At 47.6% G+C, this 26,964-nt stretch overlaps 1 protein-coding gene across 1 annotated transcript in view; it reads left to right on the forward strand.

Moving 5' to 3' along the window:
* The first annotated feature begins 398 nt into the window (after window positions 1-398).
* Window positions 399-26,964, forward strand: part of actn4 (actinin, alpha 4) — a 55,586-nt gene continuing 29,020 nt past the window's right edge. The window contains 1 exon segment of the mRNA XM_080460525.1: window positions 399-805. Coding sequence (XP_080316651.1) covers window positions 680-805 — 126 coding nt within the window. The 5' untranslated portion in view covers window positions 399-679.

Consider the following 26,964-nt stretch of genomic DNA (forward strand, 5'->3'; position numbering starts at 1 on the left):
TTCTTCTTCATTGTTTTCCGCAGCTCGCGTTCAAAAGACTCATGAATATTAATGAGCCGCGTCGGCCTATAGGAGCTGCGGGAGAGGACACGCCCGTGAAGGCAGCGTAGGTTACACAAAGAGCGGAAATAGAGAGCGCCTTCAAAATTGAAGTAAATTTAATTTCTCCCTATAAGATTAACATTTTTTAAATTTGTGCAAATTAACAACAAAAAACTAATTATGCTTTCATCGTTGACTGGGTGGACTTAGTGAGAAAAGCGTTGTGAGTTTTAGAGCTGGTGGAAGCGGTGCCGTGTCTTACCGCGGCGGGCCGGGCCGGAAGCCCCCCGCCCCGGTGCTGGGCGGTTGCCGGTGCCGGTGGAGGCTGTAGGAGCGGCCGGTTCCTCCCAGCAGCCACACCGCACGGCGGGGGAAAGCTTTTCTTGTCCCAGCGGCAGCAGCGCGGACACACACCGGATATTCATCACGATAAAACAGTCGAGAGAAGCAGGACACCTCCCGGGCTCCTGGTTCCCCCCGTCCCTCCTCTCGCTTTGGGCGCCGACGTCGCGTTCTTTTCTTCCCCCCTCCCGTTTTTATTTAAATTTTTTGTTATTTTTCTCAAAAAAAAGAAAAAGCCAGCTCTTCCTGCCGTGAGGGTTTCTCTGCGTGGCGCACTCGGGTTCGTTCTGCTGACATGGTAGATTATCACGCTGCCAACAATCAATCCAGCACCGGCGGAGTTCAGACCTACATGGAGCAAGAAAACGACTGGGACCGGGACCTGCTCCTGGACCCGGCATGGGAGAAGCAGCAGCGGAAGGTAAGAACCGAACCGAACCGAACCGGGCCGGGAGCAGCAGGAGGAGGAGGATGGAAAGAAAATGGCAGAGGAGGGAGGGATGGGGAGTGGAGGTCAGAGACCGAGTGTGGGCCTCTGTTTTGCTCCACATCTGCCCCTTAATGCCCTCCTCGCTCCCCCGGCCTCCCTCCTCTCGCTCCCCCGGCCTCCCTCCTCTCGCTCCCCCGGCCTCCCTCCTCTCTCTCCCCCGGCCTCCCTCCTCTCGCTCCCCGGGCCTCCCTCCTCTCTCTCCCCCGGCCTCCCCTGCCCCCAGCCCGGCTGCTTTTCTCCCGTTAACCGCTGCTCTGAGGGGAAAAGTCCAGTCTGACGTTATAGCTGCAGCTTTCACTCCTCCAAAGGTGTGTGTGTGTGTGCGTGCGTGCGCGCGCGTGTGTGTGTCCAGTACTTTTTCCTCTCGGGGCGGAAACAAGGCGCCACATTGTTGCAGAAAATCACAGCCGTGATTGTGTCGCACGTTTCGGCCTTCGGATCGCAGACAGCGGTGGTTTGTGTGGAGGCTCCGGTTCTGATCCGGACCAGGGCCGGTTCGGGTCTGGATCAGGACCATGGCGCCCCCCCCCCCCCCAGATCCTCTGGATCTGCAGAATCTGAGCGGTTTTTCTCCTCCGTGACTCGAATTCCTTTCATGGGTTGCAACCTTTTTTTTTTCTTTTTTTTTTTTTCCAAGCCTCCAAAGTATTAGAAGCATTGCAGCTATTTTAAAAAGCAGTAAATCCCAAACATTGATGAAAATGAGTGGAGGCGGGAGTGAAATGTGTGACTGCTTCTCTGACAGCAGCCTTCATCTGTTCCCACTTCAGCGATGCAAAGTTGAGCTCTGGGGTTGAATCTGTCCTCTCGGCTGAAGTTGCTGCAGATTTTAAACCACACTCAGGCCTGCTCGCCGGAATAGCATGAAACCACTTCCTGTGCTGCATTCCCATGGTCTCTGGCCCCGGTGTGACACCAGCAGTCGCCATCGAAATAAACCCCATGTTTGTTTATCTGAGTGAAACATGCAGCCCCACTCCATCTTCCCTCCACCGCTTTACTTCCCACCGACAAGAACACAGAGTATTCCCCCCCCCCCCCCCCTGTTTCAGCCCCCCCCCCCACCCACTGGAAGCAGCATAGCTTTGCAGTGATGGTGTTGTAGTGTGCATGGCTGGCATACCTTCCAGTGGTGTGACAGCATGCCGGGTGTCGACTCGCATGTTTTCATAAGGCCACTCAGCACTTCAGCCGTCACCCTCAGACATTCCTGCTCATCATCATCATCATCATCATCATCATCATCATCATCAGAGCTGGTGGGTCCAGTCCTCCGATCTTACCTCTTACCTGCTAGTAGGCTGCTGTGGGCGCGGCGGCTGTTTGTGCAGCCGTCACTCGGGTCAAAGTTTGCTCTAAAGGAAAGTCACCCGTCGATCATTAACCTGAAGTCTGAGCCAGTCCTCCAGTCCCCTAATTCAATCCAACTTTATTTATATAGCACCACATACAACACGGTCATTTCTAGGTGCTTGTGACAAAAACCCCCCAGTCCCCCAGTCCTCCAGTCCTCCAGGCCCCAGTGGCTGGGTACTTGTTTGGGAACAGAGCAACAGGCTGGGGACGGTCTGAGCTGGTGGGGGGAAGGTGGGGCGGGTACAGAGAGCAAATTCCTGCAGTGTATTCACGCTCGGTGTGCCAGTTATTACGCAAAAGTGAAGAAATGCCTCCCACAGGAGGAGAGAGAGAGAGAGAGAGAGAGAGAGAGAGAGGTAATGAGTGTGGGAATGGGGTTTGTCCTTGTGGTGGTGTGGGGGGGGTCAGGGAGATGAGCAGGGTGTCCTTCTGACTCCGACACAGTGACTGCATGCAGTCATTTAAAGAGGCAAAACACTGAAGCAGGATTTTTTATCTCACAATAAACTGTTTGTTACCAAGAGTCAAGGTTGAAAGTTTCATTTGATAAAATGCGATTTGTGAAAAAACCTGTAGCTCATCTGTAATAACTGCAGGAGACTCGAAGTACTTTCAGGAGAATAATCTATAAACAAGCCTTTGTTTCAATAATTCTGAACAAAACTGCACATTAATTTCACAAGCAGTAAATTGAAAATATACAATGTGTTCATTTCTTCAAATATAAAGTATTTGGTTAAAAACATAAATGTACTCAAAGGAATGTTATTTAGGATGATCAAAGGTTTGTAATAAACCTGAGCGATGATGGTTCAGGGGCCGGGAAATGTCACGTTCACACAGAAAAGCCGCCTGTCTGCTGAAGAGTTTTTATTTATTTATTTTTAGCTTAAAGGATTTTCAAGTGTAATCAAAGTGCTACTCAGTGAAACTTGCCAGCGCAGCTCAGATAAGTGGCACCATGGTGCCCCTGTGATTCAAATATAACAGTTGATATTAATGTTGGTATGATTTGTGCTAAACGAGTTATAATGTGATAATAAAGAGTTTTACAATATCATTTGTGTTAAACAGTTTGACTGTTGGTAACTTTTCCTCTATTTGTGCCTCAGACTCCTGCCCCCAACGAAATAATACGTTTGTCATTTAATTAAAACTTAAATCAGGCAATGGATCCATTTTGTGGCTGGTTTATAATTTCTCTTCCACAGTTAAATTAGTCATATTATCCAGTTCAACTCCTCCTCTTGGTCTGGTTGGTCCAGAAACCCCCGATGACACTATATAGGGTTTGATTCCTGAATGGCTGGTTGGAGCAACACACTTTTTAAAACCTGAAACAAGCCAGGGAGAGAGAGGACAGACTGTCTTCACTTCTGGGGCGTCAGTCCAGGTATGGGGACGATTAGTCCTGCTGGAGAACCTTTAGGAAGTCAGTTTAGCACAATATGAGCCCTGTAAGAGCATGGAAACAGACTCTCAGTTTTGCCTAATTTTTATATTTTTTTTAAATGATAAATGCTCAATATACTGTGCCGCTCTGAACACGACTTTATCTGGCTTTAAGCGCTCACATATTCGTTTTTTGGAAAGTTTAAGTGAATCTTAGTCAGTTAGAACTCAAACTCTGACACACTTCCACTGATCCACTGGCAGGAAATGGACCAAACCGTAGTGACAGTCGATGTTTAAAAAAATGTTCAACTTTAAAATGCATCATACTGTGTATATATGCAACCTCACTGCTTTTAGTTACTCTTGTAAGACAGTTTCACATAGTTCAGGTTAGTTATATGATGTATTTGAGCTATTAAATGACCTTTTCTCAGCAGGTGGAGGCTCTGACCCCCCCCCCCTTGTGATCTCTGCCTATACTCACAGTACAGAGATGTGACGCATAATGAAGGCCTCGCTTAACATTTGAACCCTGCCAGTGGAAAGTTTTGCCCGAGAACATAAACAATCATTTGAGGGTTAAATTATAGTCTGACCGGCTGCTGCTCTGCACACGAGGAAGCTTTGGGGCGTTTCTTCTTCTGCTTCAGGTGTTTCAGACCTGGACTGATCCCTGAGTCGTCGCAGCCGTTGTTGTTGTCGTTGTTTTTTCAAACACTGGCGACGCCTCTCAACACCTCCGAGTGTCTTCAGCCCAGCCGAGTCCACCTGATTGCAGTGTGTCGCAGGCGAAGCTCCTCGCCTTCGCAGGCTTGTCATTAAATCTGCAGCCTGCGAGCCGCGGCACGTCCAAACATGTTGGAGTACGCAGTGACGCCACCGCGGCTTTTTTATTGTGACTCTGCGCCGCGCTACATGCAAATCCAGGTCCTCGGCGACAGTTAGGCCGCCACCTAGTTGTGCGAGCAGGCGGAGCGGAGTCAGGTGGGTGGATGAGCTGAGCAGCAGTAAAGTACACAAGCTAAAGGGCCCCGAGCCGCCGCCGCCGCCGCTAGAGGAGGCGGATCGCTCTTATTTGTCAAAGTGATGTTCTCAAATCGGATTATTTCTGACGCGTGGCCTTCAGTTAGTTTGCTCAGTGGAAAAGTGTTTTCATGCAGCCGACAAAGGAAGTTTAATTGTCAAAGTGTCAAAATGTTGCAGGTGGTGTTAAAAATACCCACGTCAGATGTTCCTTCCTCCTTCCTATGAAGAGGAAAAACACTTTCACTGAAACGATAGTGAGTCTGCATACGACTCGTTGATTTTAGTGGCAGCTACAGCGCCGCAGTTTTAAACCGGAGCGGACTGGTCCAGAAACCTGCTGCCGGCTCGCCGCACTGCTGTGACATCGTTTACCCAGAGACACTGTAACCCCGACACAACGGGAACATCACTAAATCGGTTTAGAAAGGCTTCAGGAAGTTAACCGAACAGTTGATGAGAGAGCTGAGGGCGGACTATTGACAAATCTGCCTTTTGGTTTAGTGGACGGAGGAATTGGTCTTATTGTAAAACCTACATTAATAATTCATCATTCCCAACTGGTATAGGAAGTAAATAAAGAAGAAATAAGGCTGGAGACAAACAGTAGTTCAGTAATTACAGGCCTGAGTCATTTCTGTGAAACCATCTATTAAGAGGTTGGAGGCATTAATTGAAAATAAATATGATCTATTGTCGAAGCTGAAAGGTCGACAACACTAGCATTGATAGTTTGAGGAGAAATGACTGTAAAAAGCTTCAAGCAGCATTTATATGGTCTCGTAAGCTGAAAACCTCAATTGGAATTAAACTTGGTGCTTTTTCTGCTGCTCAATTGTGAATAACTTGTCTGAGTTTCAGTAGTAAATTGAGATGATTTGAGTTGAAAGAAGATCAGACTGTTTCACCTTCAACTCTCCCTATGGTCCTGTGAGGGGGGCGGAGCTTAGAAGTTCAACATTTCCATTGGCTGCCGAGGAGACGACAGATATTTGACAGTTCCACAGGAAGACAAACTTAAACGGTCCAGAAGAGCTTTTCAGACAATCACTTGACTCAGCCGATGAAGATAAAAGTGAACATTAAGTTGAGAGATGAGGACGTTCTCACCTTCAGTGTCGAGACGCTTGTAACCCTTGTTTTAACAGAAATGATGTAATTGAATCCTGATTCTGATGAGGGCGTACTGGCAGGATGTGCCACTCGGGCCTGATGCTGCCTGATGGGAGGTGGTGTGCCGGAGTCCCAGGAGACCTGGAGGCCTTTTCTCTGCTCCAGCTGCTGTAAATGTCAGATCCCGCTCTGCCTCCCTCTCATGCAGCGATGAATGAATGAGCATGAAAATACCGGCAGGCTCTACTTGCAGAGAATCACATGAGCACTATTACCAGAGATTTTCCTTTTGAGTTCATGCCCGCTTCCCTCAGCGGGTATTTCTCTCACTGAGAGTAAGTGGCTCTAATTGAGGAACATTTTTTGCCGTAAATCAGCGGCGGTCACTCGCTCTGTTTATCTGTGATCGTCTTCATGTCCTGGCGGCCTGTTTGCACTGCTGTGGTTCCAGTGTTGCAGCTGCATCACGATAGAGCAGATATGTGACGGCAGGTGACTCTGATCGATAGCTTATTGAAACCTGCCTGACTTTCAGCCGTCGCACCTCAAGTCACTTGTTTCTCCTCGGGTTTGTTGTTTGGACTTGGTTTGTGCAGATGTGTCCTGAAGGCTGCATGGATGTGTTCGGTGTCTTCCCTGGCATCCCACACCGGTGCTCAGACTTAGAACACACACACACACACACACACACACACATTTTTCCTTTCCCATTGCTGTGGAGGTGGGCAGCTGCACACAATGTGAGTTTGTTCTTTTTCCGCCCACTTTCACATGCCTCCCGAGCGGCCGGCTGGCGGCGGAGCTTCAGATGGCCCCGCTTGGCTCGGGACGAGCTGCGACCGACATTTTTTGTCGGGACAAATGGACCCAACAATTCATCCTGGACTCCGGCTCGGGGTGTAGCTGCATGACGAGCTGTCAGCCCTCCCAGCATGCTTTGGGGCTTCAGACGTTCTCATGACAAGTAAAGAGTAGAAGGTTTAAAAAAAAAACCTTTGATTTTCTAGTAGAAACTTTCAGCTAAAACGGTCCGTTCTGAAGTATTGCAGTTTTTTTGACAGTACTGAGATGGTGTGAAGTCCAGCGCGCCGCCATCATGACTAGAATCGAGACGCAAAGTTCTGTTTCTCTGCTTTCTGGTTTCTCTCTGTATCTAAGATGCACCATGAAGCATTGATGACATGCAGTAATATGTGTTAACCATGAACATTTACATTATTTAGTAGAATTATGAAGGAAAGGAGATACTTCACCTTGGGGGACAATTGTCAAACTTGTTCTAGAATTGGTAGACTGTTGGCTCAAATGATGGCGTTCACCACTGGTAGGCAGGAAAATAGAGGAAACACCTTGGAATGCGCCTCCTGGTTGGTGGCGGGTTCTGGTTTACCGGTTCTGGAAGCCGTTCCACTTCCATTTCAGAGTGAAACCAGACAATTGTTTGGAGTTGGAGTAAGAAAGTCTTCGGCAGGAAACTCATCTCAGGACGTTCTGCAGTAATGCTCCGCTGCACACTGGAGTGTCGCTTCACTTTCTGCTCCACCGTTCAACCATTTCTCCCCTTCTGAAGGTCCCCCAGGGGAATGCTGGGAAATAATCTTCAAAGGAATGTAGGTGCAGTCGTGCAAATCGTGACCCGGGGAGAGCTTCTCTTGCGCTTTGCAATATGACAGGTTGTGACTTAAATCCTCCGACACGTCAGTTTTTTTTAAATGGCGCTGAGTTTTCAGCTTTCCTTTGTTTTAAGTTAATAAAAAGTGAAATCTGATTGAACATGCCTCATTTTTTAATCGGTTGAGTCAGTTTTTTATTCTTTTTTTTCCACTTTACGTCAGTCAACCACTTCCTTTGGGTGATCTGGAGCAATCAAATACCTCCATGAGTAAATGTGTGTGTGTGTGGGCCTCCAGCTCAGGATGGAGGTTGTGGAGTGCTTGAAAACTTTCCATTTTCTAAAAGTTGTATTTGAGTTGTTCTCCTGGTTTAAACACCGGGACTCTGGGTGGCTCAGTTGTTTGTTGTGTGTGTTATGTAATTCAGAGAGGTGCTGGATGGCTCAGTCGGTGACCTTCAGTGTGTGAGACTGTTTGAACTCTGATGGACCGACAACATGTTCACGCTGTAGTCGGCTCCCTGTGACCCTGCAGATCGGGTTCGGATCGGGTTCCTGCGATCCCGACGCTATGGGAAGGTGTAGATATTTCAGAACTCGCCCAGGGCGGTCCCGGACTAAAACGTATTGGTCCTGCCTGTGTGCGGTGGGCCCGGACTAATCCAGGCGGATTCATAGGATCACATGGGATACACACCAGTGTATAGTTCTCTATATAGTTCTCTGCTTGCGCCGACCCGGGGAAAGTGTCTACAGACTACAGGGTCCGCTCCATCTGTGCCTTACTTTAAGGTGTGGGCAGCCCAACAGTTCCCCACTGGGTTCTAGGACCAGCCATCGTGTCAATTAGAGAAATAGTCCACAGCCTGTATTGGAGGCCTTCAAGAAGTTTGTCTCTATAAAAGAAGCTGATTTCTCCATGGTAACCCTCAAGTCCTGAATGTTGGACCAGTAAACGTTTGTTGGGAGGGTTTTTTTCAGGGGCTGTGGGCGTTGTCTGGGGTCGTCCCCCGGTTGCCAGCTGATTCGGGGTCATGTGTGAGTGGAAGCCCTCCTCTTCAGCTGACCGAGATCCAGAATCGGCTCGAGCAGCGAATCTGGGATGCAGCCAGTCATGCAGACGGGCAGAGAGAGGACGGAGCAATGAGGAATTTCCCCCTCTCCCCCCTTTGTCTCCCTCTGTGTGGTGAGGGAGAGCGCTGGGGAAACATTCCTTTGGTGGCCCATTATAGCCGGCCGGGCCAGTGGGAGGGGGCTCTGGACTGAAGAGGGGGCGGGGTGGCCTGTTTTTTTTTGTTTGTTTGTTTTTTTGCCTGACACAGGCTGGGGGTGGAGGTTGAGGGGTTTACAGGGTTGCAGATGTGGTTGTTATGGTTTGAGATTGGGGGGGGGCGGGTTCCGATGCATCTGAAGGTCTCGGCGCCAAACGGGATTCCAAATGTTTGTTTGCAGAGTTTTTAGTTTTCAGACTTGATTGATGGCGCTTTTACTTTGAACTGGATTTGCTGCAGTGCACATAGCGGCCAATCAGAGCTCAGGTTGCAGCTGGGGGGAGGGAGGGGGGGGGGGGTGCTTTGACATTGGTCAGCTGTAGCTCTGTGTGTGTTTCTCTTTCAAAGAGATCAGTTCACGGTCTGTTTCTCCCTCTCTGGGCGTCTTTGTGTTTGGGGACGATGGCTCGGGTCCGAGTGGCTATCATGGACTCCCTGGACTGGACTGTCCCGGCCCGGCTCGGCCCGGCCCGACGTCGCCTCGCCTCTCGGACTAATTGTGTCTGTTCACAAGCTCAACTTGTAGACCTTTGTGCAGAGTTATGGGGATTAGTCGATGGCGTTTCCCTCAGATGAATTGAAGTTGGCAACAATGGGGGCCAAGAATTTCCTTTTGGTTGGCTGCCAGCTGCATGTTGACGGTTTTAGCTCGACGCTCAGACCCCGCCCCCCCACCCCCCCACCCCCCCCTCATAGGATCTCTGTCTATCCTCCACTCGGAGGTTTAAAGAAATCCACAGTCGTGTTTTGTTAATGTTTGTCACGGTCGGAGTCATGTCATCTAATCTTAACGTCTCCTGATGAAACCAGTTGCTTGTTTGACCTTTGCACAGGAGGAAGACTTACTTTGCTATTTGGTTGTTTTCTGATAAATGCAGATAACTGGTGATTATGTCATTTTTATGAGTGGAAACTCGGGAGAAGACGTCAGTGGAACTTGTCATTTATCGCAATGAGTTTGTCTCATGTTAATTATTCCTGTTTTATGGCTTCATCCTAAAACATTTTTATCTATACTGTCTTTATAATCATTTTTTTAATTACATTTTCTTCACAGAAAGTTGTCAGCTCACCATTGTTCCACTTTTTTTTGTTTTAATGATGATTCAGCTGTAGACTCACTGCAGTCGCTCTGCTCAGGCTCGGACCTCGCTGGGCTTTCTCTGATTAATCTACCGGCTCAAACATTTCCTCAAACGTTTCCGGGTCACGGGGGTGTCAGTCTGAGCACCGTCACCCAGATCACATCGCACCGATTAAGAACCTTCCTGCAGGTGGAGAGCCCACAGGAAGGTGGCGCCCGGCGTGGGACACGAACCCTCTACCTTGAGAGTGTGAGTCTCATGCTCTACCAAGTGAGCTAGCCAGGGCCTACATATAACTACATATCATTTAGAATTGTTTGGTTGTTTCTGTCCTGTAAGGAATTGTGTGCAATTGGACTTCCTGTGTTGTGGCCCCAGTCCAGCAATATGTGTAAATTAGTTTTTCTCCTGTTATAATCAAGTCTCCTATGCAGATTTTTAGAGCTCATTGGCATACAGTAACACATTTAATGAGAAATTGCTTTGAAGGAGTTATGAAACACTATTTCTGTTGTTTACAAGGTTACAACCTGACGGCTTTTATGTAGTTCAGTGTAGGACAAAAGCAAAAAATTGCAAATTTTCCATTGAGTGTTAAGAACAAATGTTATTGGCAAATGTTTCCAGTCAGAAAATAAAAGATTTCTGTAGATTTCAGTCCTGTTTCTATAATCCCAAACATTAAACTTGTTGAAAATGTTGGTTTCCTACGCTGAGCGCTGCCCCTGAAAGCCTCACGGAACGGCTTCAGCCTCGATTTCACCCAGACTTCTGGTGAATTAATGATCTCATGATGTTGTCTCAGTAAAACGTAACGGTGTGTGGACTCGCGCTGGGTGTTTTCCATTTTTAGATCAAACACTTACTGAGCTCTGGTGGAAATAACACATCAGTTTTAACTCCCTGTGATGCTTCTGGTTACTTTAGTGTGTGTGTGTGTGTGTGTGTGTGATGAGGAAGATTAGAAATGAAGACAAAAGCTGCAGTTTAGCTTAGTTTTTTCAGAAGTTCCTCTTATGAAAGAGATTTCATGTCACTTCTTGTGTTTGTAGTTTGTAAACGAGCTGCTGTGATCACTGTTGGATTGATATTATAGAAATCAACACATTACTTTTTTATTTTTATGACAAAACAGAATGTGAAAACCATCCAATTCATCAATTCAGAAGTTCCAGGATGTGAAAGTGTGTCCGAGTGCTGGATCATCTCTCTCTCTCTCTCTTGTCTCTCGCCCGTCTCCATGGCTGCAGAGTGCAGATAGCGTTCACACATGCATCCGCCGCGCTGCAGCCTCTCTATTGTCAACCCCGTTTTATTTTTGGAAACACTCACTCGCAGATCTGTGCCGTCGTCCTTCAGCTGAGCGTTCATCTTCAATGAAAATGTGATCAGAAGGTGAATTCTCGGTGGTTGCAGAGCTTTCTCACACTGGAGGCTATAGTGAGCGCTGCTTTGCCGACAGCATCAGCACCTGCTTCTCACGTCTGGTGACAAGCCGCAGCGATTCAGGCTCTGATGCTGCGTGAAAAGATTCTCCCACAAACTGCTGGAGTTATTTTTAATTGTCAAAAAAAAGTGCAGAATGAAGAGACGATTTCTTTTGTTGAAATTGTTGCATTGCTCAAGCTGTGAGTTGAAGGATTTGTTAGAATAATCTGGAATAAGGTGGTTCTGTTGATGAACTGGTTAAAACCTGGTTTTCTGAAGAGTGCTTTGTTTTTTCCCTGCAGATTTGTCCCATATGGATATTATGCACTTGAAATATTGGTGTGAAATTAATGTTTTGTTGCGTCAATGCCTCGTCAATCCTGAATTCAGTTCAGCTACTTGAAAGTCCTGTGGCGGCGTCCGTCCGCCCACGCTCCCATCCTCCCACTCACTCAGTCCACATGGTTCTCACCAGAGAGACCCCATTCCCCTGAGCCGTGGATAACTGACTGTTTGTCACTTCAGTTTCCTTTAAGTAACGTGTTCAGTTCTAGTTGGACTAACTCAATAATCCAGTTCTTTAAACAGCGACTGAAGTCAGGATATCATGAGATCTCCGCTTCCTTTAACATTCAACCAGCAGCGGTTGATTGGATCCGACACTCCCGTGAGGATCCGGCCTCCTCTTGTTGGCACTTGTAGCTGCAGTTTGTATTGTTGATTCTGCCTGAGCTTGTCCTCGACCTGCCCGTCCTCTGGAGGCCTGTGCCGCTCAAACGTCTCAGAAAGAGGAGACTCCTCCTCCTCCCGTTCCCATGGCTTATCATGGCTCTCAATTAAGAGACTGAATACATATGAATACGTAAAACTTCAGTTTCAACCTGGAAACACAAAGTGGCGCCGCCGATGATCTCCAGCAGCAGAGAAATGTTGAGCGTGAGGCTCAGGCTTCGCTCCTCCGATCAGGTCGTCGTTTTCTGAGGAATAAAGCTGGATGACTGTCTGCCGCCGCACCTAGACAGGTTCTTCTCCCTGCGGGGTGGGAGCGCGAGCCAGCCAGCAAAGCAGACACGCCAACAAAGGGCGCGGTGCGGCAGCCTCGCGCTGCAGCTGGGGCGGCGGACATCTGGAGGGCATGTTGGGCCGGGTCGGGGGCGTGTTGTCACTCGTCTCAACCTCCGACACGAGGTGGAATGAGGTGTCGTCGTCGTGATCCAGTTTAGCTCTGTAAATTCTCTTTAGGAGTTCTGTGGGTTCAAGGGAGCTGCGCAGACAGTGAAGAGCCGAGGCGTGAAGATTTAGGTCTTGTTTATTAACTTAGACTGAAACCGTAACGACCTGCTAAGCTAACTAGGGACGAGTTCACGTCCTGTCTGGTCCAGACCAGAGTCTCTAATGGGAAAAACCCTCAACCAGAGCTAAGAAGATCTCTGGTTGTTTACCAACCGTCTTTCTAGTGGGAGGGGTCAGAGGACGTGACGTAGAGAGCAGTGCATTCTGGGTAGTAAACACACGAAGAAAGAAAAAGTTGGAAAATATGTTGCTTTCAGATATTTAGTAGAGCGGAGGAAGTAGATGGTAAATGGTCTTCACTTGTATAGCGCCTGGCAGCAGACCCAAAGCGCTCTACATAGCTCATCACATTCACACATTCACACACCATTGGAGGCTTCAGCCAGGCAAGGCGCTGTCACTCCAATGGCAGCAGTTTGGGGTTCAGTGTCTTGCCCAAGGACACTTCGGCATATAGGCAGGCAGAGAGGGGAATTGAACCTGCAAACTTCCGATTGGGAGACGACCGCTCTACCAACCGAGCCATGTAGAGAAGAAGACTCATTGATATCTGGTCTGAAGACTGGATATCGTGGTTGTTTGTGGCTACCCATTAGCCATGAGCTAACTAGCCTCGCCACCATGAGCTCAAGGGGCGGGACTTCCTTTCTGTCTGGAACAATCAATGAGCCGTGTTTCTTCTTTACTCGTTCTCTGGTCAGTCTTTAATTGAGGCCACAGCGCCCCCTAACCAGCAGCTGGTGTAACTACAGGAGGTTTTCCAGGAGGTTTGATCTGGTTTCTAAAGTGAATGTGAACGCCACTGAACCACATTAAGGGGTGACCATTCTCGGCTCCGCCCCCTCCCAGGTGACCCGAGTCCTGGACTATCTGGATGTGAAAGGCCACTAGGTTCAAGTACCTTATTTTGTAAACACATTTATAGCCCAGACGTACATGCATGCTGCTCCTCTGTTTCTGGTTATTTTATCATTTCTCCATTAAATTCTACTGTGTAGCTACATTTAGCTCGCTCTGTCTGTCAAATGCAGTGGTAATGGTTTCTTTTTCCTGTGGTACAGTAGCGACATGTCATCGTGATGCAGTGACATCTCACAGCCCAACATGGTATTTTTACCTACAAGTCGCCTGTAAGGCAAACAACAATGTGCGACTTACAGAAAGTACGGTACGTTCCTTTCCGCCCCGCCCGGTGGGGTGTACAGCGATTGAAGCTGGCTGCTTTCAAACGGCTTGCCTTCATTTGGAGTCTCGTGTCTGAGAAAGTGTTTCCACCAACCTCTCGTAACAAACTGAATGGGTTTGAATTGCAGCTGCAGTGGTCGGTGTCGTGTTGTGGAGCCAGAGAGCTCTCTCTTCACGTGCTTCACGGTCCACACACGCCTCCGTCCATCAGGCCTGCCGCTGGACGTGAAGACGGGCTGAACGGACCGCCATTCAAACGGAGCGTGTGCGTTTTGTTTCCTCCACGGGCGTCTCCGATTTCCTCTGCGAGCTCCCGCTGTATTATTTAACAGCTTTCAAACTAGGGCACTGGGCAAAGAGGTGAAGCCTGCAGGGGCTCACACACACACACACACACACACACACACACACACACACACACACACACTGGAGCTACTTTACTTTCCATTAGATGCACAGAAAGCTATTTGTTACCTTAATTCATTTCGTTCAGCCTTTTCTGGCCAATTTGGTTGCATGAAAGCAAGAAATATAAAAAAATAAAAACACTTTCTCTTTTTTCTGACATATTAGCGCCTCAGATTTGGAGTGGCACATGTAAACACGGTCGGGTTTGAATGTTTGAGGCGCTGCCGTGCAGGATCTTGTGTGGAGCAGCAGAAAGAATCTGGGCAGGAGCCTGTCTGCGGAGCAGGAGCCTGTCGGCGGGGCAGGAGCCTGTCGGCGGGGCAGGAGCCTGTCGGCGGGGCAGGAGCCTGTCGGCGGGGCAGGAGCGATTCGGCGGGGTATCGACGGAGCCTGTGTTGGTTTCACACCGGAGCAGCATTAAATATTTACAGCTGGAGCCGGCCTGCAGGTTCTCTCCGCTCAGCAGCCAATCCCACGCAGCGCTCCTCTTCCTTGTCTTCTCCTCTCCCGCGTTCATCTCTCTTCGCCAGTGTCGTTAAGGCAACGAGCTCACAGGGGGAAATAAAAGAAAGCAACAATAACTTGACTGCGTGCGGGTATTTTTAGGACTCCAGCACAGTTTTTGTTTTTGGCCCTCGGTGCTGCAAAATAGTTTTTTTGTGTGATTTTTAGCAGCTCTGCTCAAAGCGATTATGTCTGGTTCTGTATTATGTGGTGTGTGTTTTTTGTCCAGGCATCTCCAGGATCAGCCTGAAGCCAAGTCATAACTTCAGTAGTCTGTTTTTTCAATCTCAGAGGAGGGGGAGGGGGGGTTGTCCCCCCCCCCCCTCCCCCTCCTCTGAGAGTACATGCCTGAAGCTCCTCCAGACTTACACAGGAGCTGGATGGATGTTCGTATGTTCTTTTTAGACTTTTTGGAAACGGAGAAGCATTAAATAAGATGTGCTCATAGACGTGCCTCGTCCATGCTAATGCTAACATCTGCAAAACGCTCGCACAAGCTCAGTAGTGGACAATCAAGCTTCTCCTGTTGTGGAATTTAGATATTATCATGCCGTTATCGTGGCGCCCCACAGACGGATTTAGCCTAAAATTGGTTGCCAATGTCTTATAAAACGTCTAGTCTAAGCATTAAAATATAAGAAAGCAAAATTCTATCCAAGTATCAGCAGTCACATTGTGCGAATCCACTCAACGGCCGGAAAAGAAAGATTTTAGTGGCAACCAAACAAGTAGTGAGGAAGAAATGGAATTCTCCTCCTCCGTGTCGTGTTTGTAACTAGATGGCAGATTATTCTGCAGGAGAACAAACATGTTTTCTTTTTTCTTGGGGGGGGGAATTATGCAGCCAGTGAGACGACACACAGATGGTTGATAAGCACTGACTGCAGGTTCACCGTCAAGTTTGTGCAGCTGGAAACCGATGATGCCAACGCTGCTGCTGCTGCTGCTGCTGCTGTTTGTGGCCTCAGGCTCTGGAGTGATGGATGGAAACCAGGAGAGTTGATAACATGGTTTTTTGTTTTTTCTTCACGGTCTGAATGGTTGTGTGTGTGGAGGCCACGCCGATAGAAGAAAAAGATAAGAAGAAAGTAGAAGGGGCCTCCAGCAAAATATGTGAATCCCCCCAAAATCCTCCGCTGTGAAGACTGAACCAGGGAGGAAGGAGGACGAGTGCAGCGCCGCTCTGGAGCCGTGGCAGTAGAAGAATGAGGAAGGAAGCGCTCCGAGGGTTCTGCCGGTTCTCACCTCCACGTTCCCTATTTCAAATATAGAGATTGGCTGCACACGCTCCCAGACGGGGGGGTGTGGGGGTGTGTGTGTGTGTGTCGGCCCGGCGATAATGGACCAGATGGCCAGCAGCGAGAAGGAGGCGACGTCTGCAAACCAGGCCGACTGTACGCTGAATGAAAGCACAGCACACACACTTTATTAACAACTCCTTTCATCGCCGCTCGGGGAACAAGCACAGTCACAAGTGTCACTTTTAATCCAAGACTTTGTAGGACAATATGTGCACAGCCACAGAGATGGAGGCATTAGCAGATATTTTTGATCAGAAACATGCAATCGACAAAAGATGGAAAAAAAAAACCCAACATGGAGCCACAGATGGAAAGAAACAACTAAAAACTCCTAAATTAAGAAATACGCAAACACTTGAAATGATTACACAATGAGCAGACAGCTTGGTGGTACAGTGGAGGATTTCCTCAGCTCCAGACCGGTCCTGGATTGCATGTGATGATGTCTTGTTGGACCGGGGCGGAGTCACAGATGTCTAGTTGGGTTGAGCAATGCAAACATTCTGTGATTCTAATGAGCAGAATAGAGTAGAACACGTGGCTCCGCCCCCCCACTGTGCTCATAGTTTACCATGTGTCCCTCACTGTAAGGATTGTTGACCTCCTCCAGCTCGAGTCCAGCAGTCCATGAACGATGACACCAAGAGGTTGGACAGTAGTTCAGTGAGCGTGTGAACGGTTTCCAGGATGGATGGATTCGGCACTGGTTTGAGGTTGTACCTTTAACTTTGTGCTTGGAAATGTCGATGATCCACAGTCCGCTCCGTCAGCTTCCCTCCGCCGCCGCCACTCGGGAGATGATGAAGCAGCCATCTCTTCTGCTCAAGGTCGTAGTTTCAGCTGCTGCTGCAGAACGACGTATTGTCGCGATGTGGGTCGGGAAAGTCCTCCTCAGTCGCCCACCGGCCGACTATCCTGTCTGATCCAATCGAAGCTGGCCTGCAGGGGATTATGAAGCTGCCGTTCCCCCGCGAACAAAGATTCCTCTGTTGGCCCTCGTCTGACTGACGGTGCTGGAAGGCATGCACGGCGGTGTGCACGTGGACTAACGCGGGATCCCAGTGATTCATGTGAAGAGTCGTATCTTGGTTTTTACGCGCTTGTCTTCAACACACACAGAGTTTTGTTTATCTTCTTTATCCCCAGTGTTGTGTTCCCTGAGTGTCGACTGGCAGGTTCAATCTGTCTCGCGGTGTCCCTTCTTCCCTGCACTGTGCCTCTTCAGCTATGCTGCCTTCATTGATATTATCAATGAATAAATAGACGGATATTATTGGTTTGCCATATAGTTTCTGGTCCCGGAGATGCAGTCCAGACAAGCCTGACAGTCTAAACTGAGGGCTAAAGAAAACCACAATTCACAAAGTTCTACTGGGGCAAGAAAAGAAAATTAAATTGGTTATTTGTGAATGTGTTTGCACACAAGCGAAAATATGCACTTTGTCAGGACAGATGCAGACGACATGTTTCATTTAAAAGGTCCTGTTGGGATTAAAGAGTCAATGAAACGGTGATTTTTGACTTCTGATTGTTTCCAGGGAAAACACGTCAGGGGTTGAGGGTGTGCGTTCCTAACTCCATTGACTTTTTCTCTTGGAGTTAATGTGCCACACACATTTGACAATTTGAACTGATGTCTAAAGCAGACTCTGGAAAGATGACTCATCAAAAAATTTGACCCAGTTTCAAAGGAAGATTTGATGTGAAATCTGAAGAATCTAATTGTTTTAAAGATAAACTGGCACGTTAACAGAGCGGTTATCACGTGGACACAAGACGCGTGTTTCTCACTTCATCAGATCTTCAGCGTGCTGTAGGTCTCGACTGGTTCGTGTTGCGGACGCAGCGATGCATTTTAAACCTCTAAAAATAAGATGCTGTAGTCTGCCGTTGCCTAGCAACAGGCCTGAAGCAGAGACGTGGCGCTAATGTCTGCACGGTGTGATCCTGCACAACGTTTCAACCACAGGCGCAATATTTAAGCTTTATGTCCTCAACAGGACATTTACACTGTCCAGGTGGTTGGTTTACTGTTTTATTTTTGTTTGGAGGAATTTTTAAAAATAGTCTTAATAGATGAGAATATGTTCAGGGTCATTTAGTTTTATCAGCGACGTTTAGACGACTGGTGGAATAGTGATGCACACTAACAGACTGTGAACCAATAAATGCTTAAAAATAACTGTTCCATCAGACAGACTTGTGATGTTTTGGGATAAAAATCAGAACCACATGTTTTGCTTTTTCATCAAGCTGAGAAAAATGAACATGGAGCTTCAGTTTGAATTGTGTGAATCTGAACATGTGATGTGCATTTACTGTTTCCCAAGGAAGGTCCTGAGTTATTTTCCAGTTTGTACACATAATCATCATCATTACTGTAGTTTTTCCCCTGGTACTGATTCTGCTTCATTCTGATTCTCTTCAATGTTGATCAGGTGTGAACAAATTGAGAAAAGGTATTTAGTGTTTCAGTGAGAGATGAGAGAAAGCTGAAGTCACTTGGCTTTTGTCTGCATTCGACTTGTTTGCAGCTAAAAGATGGAGCGGGTGTGAGTTCAGCCCATGTGAATCCTGGGAAATGTTGGAGGAAGTTCAGAGCTGCGTTATAAAACTTATGGACGCAGCCGTGTCCTGATGAGATCTGCTTCAGTTTGCCGTCGCTGCAAAATGAGTTAAGGTGCACAGAGTAAAATGTCGGTCTTCAGGTAGAAGCTGGGCTCTCTGTGGCGTACAGACATCACGTCCACTTGAGGAGGACTCGTCTTCTGTGGGATGAAGTCGGTTGCGTTCGCTGTGGTTGATTCCGGTGGTGGTGTGTTTGCTCAGTGGGTCAGAGAACGACTGAGAGGATCAGACAGTCCCTGATTCACCGTCTCCACATCCCGGGCCGCTCCACTTCCAGCCCTGCTGGTGGGGTGGGGTGGGGGGGGGGGGGCTCCACTTCCAGCCCTGCTGGTGGTGGGGGGGGCTCCACTTCCAGCCCTGCAGAGGGGGGCTGCCGTGATATTGAAGTCATTTTAAAGGGATTACATCGATCTGGGGGGGAGGGGTGTGTGTGTGTGTGTGTGTGTACTGCATTAAGGTTTCAGTGGCCTTTTACATCCAGACAGTCCAGGACTGGGTTCACCTGGGAGGGGGCGGATCCGAGAATGTTCACTTCTTCATTTGGTTCGTTCACATCCACTTTAGAAACCAGATCAAACCTCCTGCAGTTCCACCAGCTGCTGGTTAGGGGGCGCTGTGGCCTTAAACAAACACTGACCAGAGAGGAAGTAAAGAAGAAGCACGGCTCATTGATTGTTCCAGGCCGAAAGAGGAAGTCCCGCCCCTTTACCTGTGGTTTCTAGGCTAGTTAGCCCGTGGCTAATGCGTAGCTACAAACAACCATGATATCTAGTCTTCAGACTCGATGCCAGATATTTTCCAATTTTTTCTTTCTGTGTCTGCTTCTTCAGATTCGTGCGGTGAGCTTTGTTTATTTACTACCCAGAATGCACTGTGCTCTACATCACGTCCTCTGACCCCGCCCATTAGAGAGATGGTTAGTAAACAAACAAGAGGACCAGAGATCTTCTTGCTCTGGTTCAGAGTTTTTGTTCACGTCGCCCAAACCAAATGGTTTTTCCCAGAAGAGACTCTGGTCTGGACCAAACGGGACGTGAACACGTCCTTAGGTTAGTGTGGGGGGAGTGTGTGGACTCGTGGTCGCCACCGTGCAACAAGGTTGTGGTTTGGAACACTGGAGCCAAACCCTCATGGAGGAAGAGGAGGAGCCACAGCAGAAGTTTGCAGGTTGACGGGATTCTCTCACACACTGACCGGAAATAATGGTGTGTGTGTGTGTGTGTGTGTGTGTGTGTGGTGAGTCACTGCGCCATAAAGGGCAGGGTGAGCAGAGGAATGTGTGACAGAGGGGGAGGCTTTGGCTAGACCTGTGTGTGTGTGTGTGGGGGGGGGGGGTCATCAACAAGCGGAAACTGTGAGGAACCAACAATGAGCTGCTCCTTCACCAGGGCTCCTCCCTCCTCTGCTCACCAGCAGCATCAGTTTAACCAACCTTTCTTTTTGACTCTAACCTGATTACTGCAGTGTCTTCATCCAACATGGTGGAATTCAACATTTCAACACATTTCGTCTTCACTCTTTGATAGTTTGTCGTTATTGGACTGGGAGTGTGGGGGGACCCCGGTTCAAATCCCAGCTGCTAAAATCTGTTCTACCGTGCAGGTTGCAATAGGTTTATTAGACAACCCCTGAAACGAAGCCACTGGAGACGCCTGGTTTCAGGACTGAGACGCTTTTCAGGAAGCTGCTTGTGTCTTCAAGTCTTTAAATCCGTGTGTTGATGATAGTGTGAGATGGGAGTGGAGGCCATGTGAGGACACACTCCCTCCACCTCCTCCTCCTCCTCCTCCTCCTCCTCGGCCTGTTCGTCACTGGCAGGAAGCAGAGCAGCTCCTCAACCTCTGGACTCGAACCGCCTTCACCTGCCGTGTCTCCGCCTGGCCGTCCTCCAGAGAGTCGAGTTTCACATTCCTGTGCTCCAGTGGACAAAAAGTCCTTCAGGTGTTTGAAACTGACCTGCAGCGTCGACCCATTAAAGTTTGTCGTTTTGTTGGCGTGTGTGGAGTTTAGAGTTCATCTGGTTGGAGCCTGCCAGACATAGACGAGCTCTGAAGTGTGTGAAGGTTGTGTCACACTCACCTTATGATGGTTTGTCGTCTTTATGAAGACAAAGATCAACATGAGACACATACCTGTTTGTCGCTGTTTTAAGGGTTAATTATGACTAATTTCACACTGAGTTTGCAGAAAAATGAATGTAAGTCAATGTAGTGACGCTGACGTGTGTGTGAGCGGGGAGGTGGGGTGGGGTGGGGCGTGTGCCCCTGGCTGCCCTCTTACATCACAGTGGTGGTGACAGGCACTTTCATGCATTACCTTATAAGGTAAAAGCTGGAGAGGCGGGTGGAAGGGAGGGGGGCGGGACAGGAAGAGACGGTTACAATAGCGTCTGCTGCCGGGCAACTGGGCCGGCCTGAAACTCCTGTCGGGCCACATTGTGTGTGTGTGTGTGTGTGTGTGTGTGTGTGTGTGTGTGTGTGTGTGTGTGTGTGTGTGTGTGTGTGTGTGTGTGTGTGTGTGTGTGTGTGTGTGTGTGTGTGTGTGTGTGTGTGTGTGTGTGTGTGTGTGTGTGTGTGTGTGTGTGTGTGTGTGTGTGTGTGTGTGTGTGTGTGTGTGTGTGTGTGTGTGTGTCAGTCATGCAGTTCTTCTCAGATGAGATGAGCGGCACACGAATGACGGAAGCATCAGGTATGAGGATTGAAAGCTGCTGAGATGCTTCTCATACCACAGCTGCAGGTCACACTGAACACTCCTCTTCCTCTTCCTCCTCTTCCTCCCTCTGCGATTCAAGATTGTAGGACGACTCGTCCATGATGAGATTTCAGAAGTGTTTGAGAAAATAAATCCTGTAAAATGTAGTTTTACATATTATTTCTAATTGATATTGTATATATGTTTCATATATCGAGTATATGTCCATATATATTTAGTATAGTATCCTATGGCTTTGTTTCTCACTAAGAATGGTCTTCTTTGCGCACATGAGTATTTGTTAAGACCCTATCCGAGCCGGTGCGCCTGTTGAGTTTGGCTCTGCGCAGCCGCTGCTTATGTTTTTGTGTCAAATATACTTTGAAATCCAATCCTTCAAATCAATAATGCTGAAATAAGGAGTCGTGGCCGAGTCGTCTGTTCGCTGCGATTCAAACTGGGATCCTCAGCAGTCAAGTCATGAGCTGGAGGTGATTCTAATCCATATTCATCAGCGTTTCCACCCGCATGCCGCCGAGTGACGGTGTTTTGACCGAGTGAAGCTCTTACTCACTCTGTGTGAGAGAGTAAAGGCCACGACACACTGAGGGGCTGGAGGCCTGCAGAGAAACCACCACATGTCTCCTGTGTGTATTTCAGGAAGACAAAAGGTTTCGTTAGTCTGCAGACGATTCAAACAGAAGTTCAGCTCTCACAATAATGACTTCTCCATTCTGACCAATAACTTCCTGTCAGAGGGTTTATTTTTGTCAGTTTCTGCTTCAAAGAAACTCTGAGTTGTCTGCAGGAGTGGAAACAGACCTCAGTCATTTTAAGTCTCTTTTTATTAACTCTTGTTTCATGTTCAAGTAGCAGAAAAAGAAAATGACCTCACATGTTGTCTTTATCATGTACAGAAGTATATCAAGACGAGACGGGAGACAAACGATGATAAAGCAATCGGCCCTACTAATAATGATGATGATGATGATGATGGTGCGGTGCGGCGTCAGGACAGTGTGTTCCATAGTGTTATCCACAGATAAAGTGAGAGACGATAGAAAGTTATGTGGGGAAAAGATGCTGAGGATGGAGGCGGAGGATCCACTTGGCAAATGAACAAAGTTCAAGCTGTTTTTTTAATATATATATATTATTTTTTATTGCAGAAATCTGTGTACATATCAACACACCAAGTAAACTTGTTTATTATAAAGAGTATGAGGAAGATGTGTCGCCTTGTCAGCAATGCAGCTTGTTTCCGTGACCCTCTCGGTGTTTGTGAAGAACACGCTGGAACATCAGCTTTCACACGTCGCCTCACAGTTTCTCATTCATGGCTGCACGTAAACAGATGAAATCACTTCGCCGTCGCCGCCTGGTCGTGTTGTTGATGTTCTGGTCTCCAGACTGTCTCGGGGGGGCGTCGCCCTGCAGCGGTTGCCAGGTCTGAACATGTGACGCTGCAGCAGGAAGCGGCTCACCGACGCGCTCAGGTGTGGAAATGTGTTCCACTGCCAAGAGGCTCCGAACACCAGGGACGTTTACGGAGCTTCGTTTTGAGACCCGGACACCAGACCACCTCTGACACAGCAGCAGACCCAGACTCCTTTTATCTACTTCGGCCGTTTTGGGATTATTTACCTTATTTTTAGCCGTTTTGACCCTTTTGCCGTATTTTCCGGACTATAGGTCCTTCTGGAGTTTACGCTACGTTTACGGTTTGGTCCGTATCCACAACCTGCCAGCACCACTGAAGGTTGATTTCTCCTCACCAGTCGTCACTAGATTCACTAATGTATATTTATACTAGTGAATATCTGCCAGGATCTGCCAAAGTCTGAAAAAAGGTGTGATTTATAATCTGGAAAATATGGTATGATGATATTTGATTAGTTTAGTTTTTTCGTTGGATCAGGACCGCCCCCATTTGAGTTATTTAACCTTTTTAGCTTTTCTACCAGAAGGTTGAGCTTTAACCAGTTATTTGGTGTCCAAAATGAAAAGTTTAATGTCATACAAGTCAGCAAAGTCTTCGAGGAAGGACCTACATTAGAGGGGCTCAAGAGCCACGTTGTGTCTCCAGCACACACTTCTGCTTTGACGTAGTCAAAATAAGATTTGCACATGTCAAAGGAAAGCCAAATAAGACTGGAGGTCCCCTTTGTGACCTCATCCAGGGGCCCCAGACCCCCGGCTGGTAGCTACTGGGCCAGGATGTAGAGGGAGTACTGGAATGTCCTTCTCAGACATGACCGACCAAAACCGTTTTGTATCTTCAGCCGGGTTTATTGGCTGCACTCTGCACTCTGAGTCGTATTCTTTGTTGGAGACCAACGAAATGCTGAGAATACCTTCACCGGAGCGCTGCAGTGCGTAACAAAGCCCGCTTTGGTGCAGCGATCATATTTCCTGCCGGCCGAGCTGATCAACAACAGAACGGCAGAACTGTCGCGCAGCTCTGGAAACATTCAGCCAGCGGTTTTAATAAAAGGCCGAGCAAACAGCTGACGCTTCGGCCAGCCAGCTGCTCTCAGGCCTGCCAAACCCCTGATTCCACCGTATAAACACACACACACAGCGCCGGCGGGAGTGGGCGTGTAATAATAATGACCTCAGCTCACTCTGATTAGAGTTTAGTAACGGGAGGCCGGCTGGTGAAAGACGGACTGCGCCGCGCCGGCTACTGAACGCCGACGCTGCTTCACGTCACTGCAGGTCGGAGGAGGCGTCAGTGACGATTTAACAGGAAGTTCAGAGACTGCAGTGACCGACATGAAGGTCGTCGCAGGATGAATTACGTGGACTGTGGTTGAGCCTGTGAATGATTTTCCCTTGACGGCCAAACGGCTGAACTGTTATTTTTTCACTCGGGTTGTTGATGTGAGTGTTTTCAACCTTGGATGGAAAAATGTGAAGCTCAGCAGGTTTACACTTTTCTCTGGGCGGTTCTTCACTGATGCTGTTACAAAAATTGTCTCTCAATACTTTGATTTCCCCAAATTTTAATGTTCTATAAAGAATGAGGCGGTTTATAGAAGCGTAACGCCGAGTCAGCAGAAACCTCTAAAAGTTCAGTACGAGGATTTAATTGGCAGACCTCCATCACTGCACATGAAGCTTAGAAATGGTGAATGGATTGGACTCGTATGGCGCTTTTCAACCGCTCGAGCCGTCCCAAAGCTTTACACCGTTAATCATATTCACACAAACATTCACACACCAATTAGTCCAGCATGAGACGGGTTATTTTGACCCTACTGATGATGTGAGATTACAGCATAATCCACCTCTCCTTCCCCATTAGTGGGTGAACAGAACAAATGGAACAGTTTATTCCATCGAAGAGAAATACCAAGCCAATCTGACGTTGGGATCCTTCTCTAATGTGAGGCTTTGCCTCAGAAACACTGAAAAAACATCTGTTATTTTTCGATGCCTGGTGTCGAGACCGGCCGTTGTCCTCAGGTTCTGCTTGGTTGTGAAATGACAGGCAGGTTGAGTCATTCGGACTTGTGGGCGAAGCCGATTGTAAAACCCCGTCAGTCATTGCAACGTATTTCCTTGTTGCCTTGTAACATCCAACCGTCTCGTGTTTCTGGACGACGTTTTATAGGCGCCTTCAACAGAATGAAGTCACTGATCCACTGCTTCTTCCTCTCTTGGATTGTTCAGCATTTATTTGGCCTTCGGATGGTGACTTGGATTCACTCGTTTATTTACAGGCTCGTCTGATCATTCACTTCCTTTTTTCTGTCCCATTGAATAATTGACACAGAATGCAAAACACTTGGCAAATACTAGAAAATCAAACGGGTTCATAAAGGCTCCAATGCAAATCTGAGTAGAAAGACACAACTGATTTATTATAATGAAAAGCAGATTTTGTTTGGAATTCTTCCGTCTCACTGAAGAGCTGCTGGTTGTTCACCGTGTACTTCAGACACATTGAAGCCGGAATCACGTCATCAGACGAGGGAGAAACAAACATTACAGGTCAAATATTGCTGCTGACAACAAGCACCCAGAAATGTATTGTATTGTATGTATGTATGTATATAATTGAACTTGTCTCAACAGGGTTGCCTTACGCATTGAGTTTCACTGCAAAACCTAAAAGAAAAACATATCTACATTTAAAATGTAGTTTATCTGCTTGGTCTTCTTGTTCCATGCAGGTTTTCCTGTTTGAGTTTGAGTGTTTGGCCTTAAATGCTTTCATGACACTTTACTTTGGTTGAGGTTTAATTACGACAGAAATACTTGCACTCAGCAGCTGCTTGGTCTGTTCCCTCCTATTTCACACCACTATTGCAGAATGTCTATAGTTTGACGTGCACGACTCTGCATTGTAAGAAGTAAAGGAGCGCATGGCTTTAGCAGAGGATGTGAACGCTCATCGCCTGGGAATCAGGTGAAGTTTTCACTCAAATGCTGAGAACTGGGGTTGAAGAATCAAAGTCTGCTGCCACATCCCAATGACTTGTTATCACGACCTCCTGTAACAGGAAGCAGCTGAAAAGACGACGTTAAAAAAAACTCACATGAAAAACATGAAAAGTGGCGCGGTCCAAACCCCACCCAGGAACATTTTGCTCCAGAGTCTTGAGTTTGAGTGACTTCAGAGCAGATTTAGCTCCTGTCTTGTACGTCAGGATGAAAGAGTCATAAAGTCCAGGACATGTTCAGAGAGAGTCTTTATTGAATGTGTTGTACTGTGCTTCACGGCTGCAGTGTAGCTCCACCTGATGGATGTTCGGTGTGAAGCCTTTAACGTTCACGCCTGACCTCGGCGTTCCCAACGTGACTCGTCATTGCACGCCAACTTCCTGTGTCAGTTCCCTGAAGACAGTAAAACCTGCGGCGGTGGGATCCGGCCGCTCTCGGGGGTTAATGTTCTAAATCTTGTACTGTTGGATTGGCGCGCTGCATTCCTGGAGAATGAACATCCTCCGCCCCCGCCGCTTCCTGTGCTGCGCCTCCAAAGGCAGGAAGTGGCTGCCGATTGGCCGGCGGGGGGAGAGAAAGGAGTGATGGTGTGATATGAGAGAAACAGACACAATCGGAGGGAAATGCTGATGTTTGTCGTCAGAGTTAATCTCAGCTTGTTTCTTTCAGTCCCTTTCTTTAGCTGCAGTGAAGTTTCACCACGACATGCTGATGGAAAGAAAAATGTCCTTAAATCAAATGTGACGAGTGTAAAGTCGTCATTTCCACTCCGGTTGGATCGGAGTTGTGCTGTCTGGTTGCTGGATGTGAGCCAGTTCTGGTCTTGGTTTACTTACAGTTTAGATCGGTTCTAAACGTGGTTTTTAACTAGTTTTTGTCCTGGTTTAGATGAGTTTAATGTTGCTTTAGGACGGTTCTGGATGTGGTTTTGAACTTCATTCAGTCACTATGAATGGATTAGATTTAGACTTGGTTTGAACTCAGTTTGCAGGAAGGCTGTTTTTGAACCAGTTTTAAACTTGAAATCGGTTCTGGACGTCATTTTAAATAGTTTTGTTTGCTCTTTATTTACTTCCTATGAATAAACTTGGATGAGATTTGCTTCCAAACTAGTTTGACTTGGTTCAGAATATTGTTGAATTGGTTTCCTATTTTGCAGATTTGGGATTTTAATTGAGGTTTGAACTTGATTAGCTTGCATGTGAACTGGTTTTGCACATGTTTTAGTTGTACTTTGTGTTTGGAATAGCTTCAGACATGAATTTAAACTAGTTATCTGGTCTTGGTTTCGTCAGTATTTGAAGCAGCTCTTCATTTGATTTGAGTTGGATTGGTCTAGTATTTATTT

The sequence above is a fragment of the Lipophrys pholis genome (genome assembly GCF_963383615.2).
Source record: "Lipophrys pholis genome assembly, chromosome: 3".
NCBI classification, from domain to species: Eukaryota; Metazoa; Chordata; class Actinopteri; order Blenniiformes; family Blenniidae; genus Lipophrys; species Lipophrys pholis.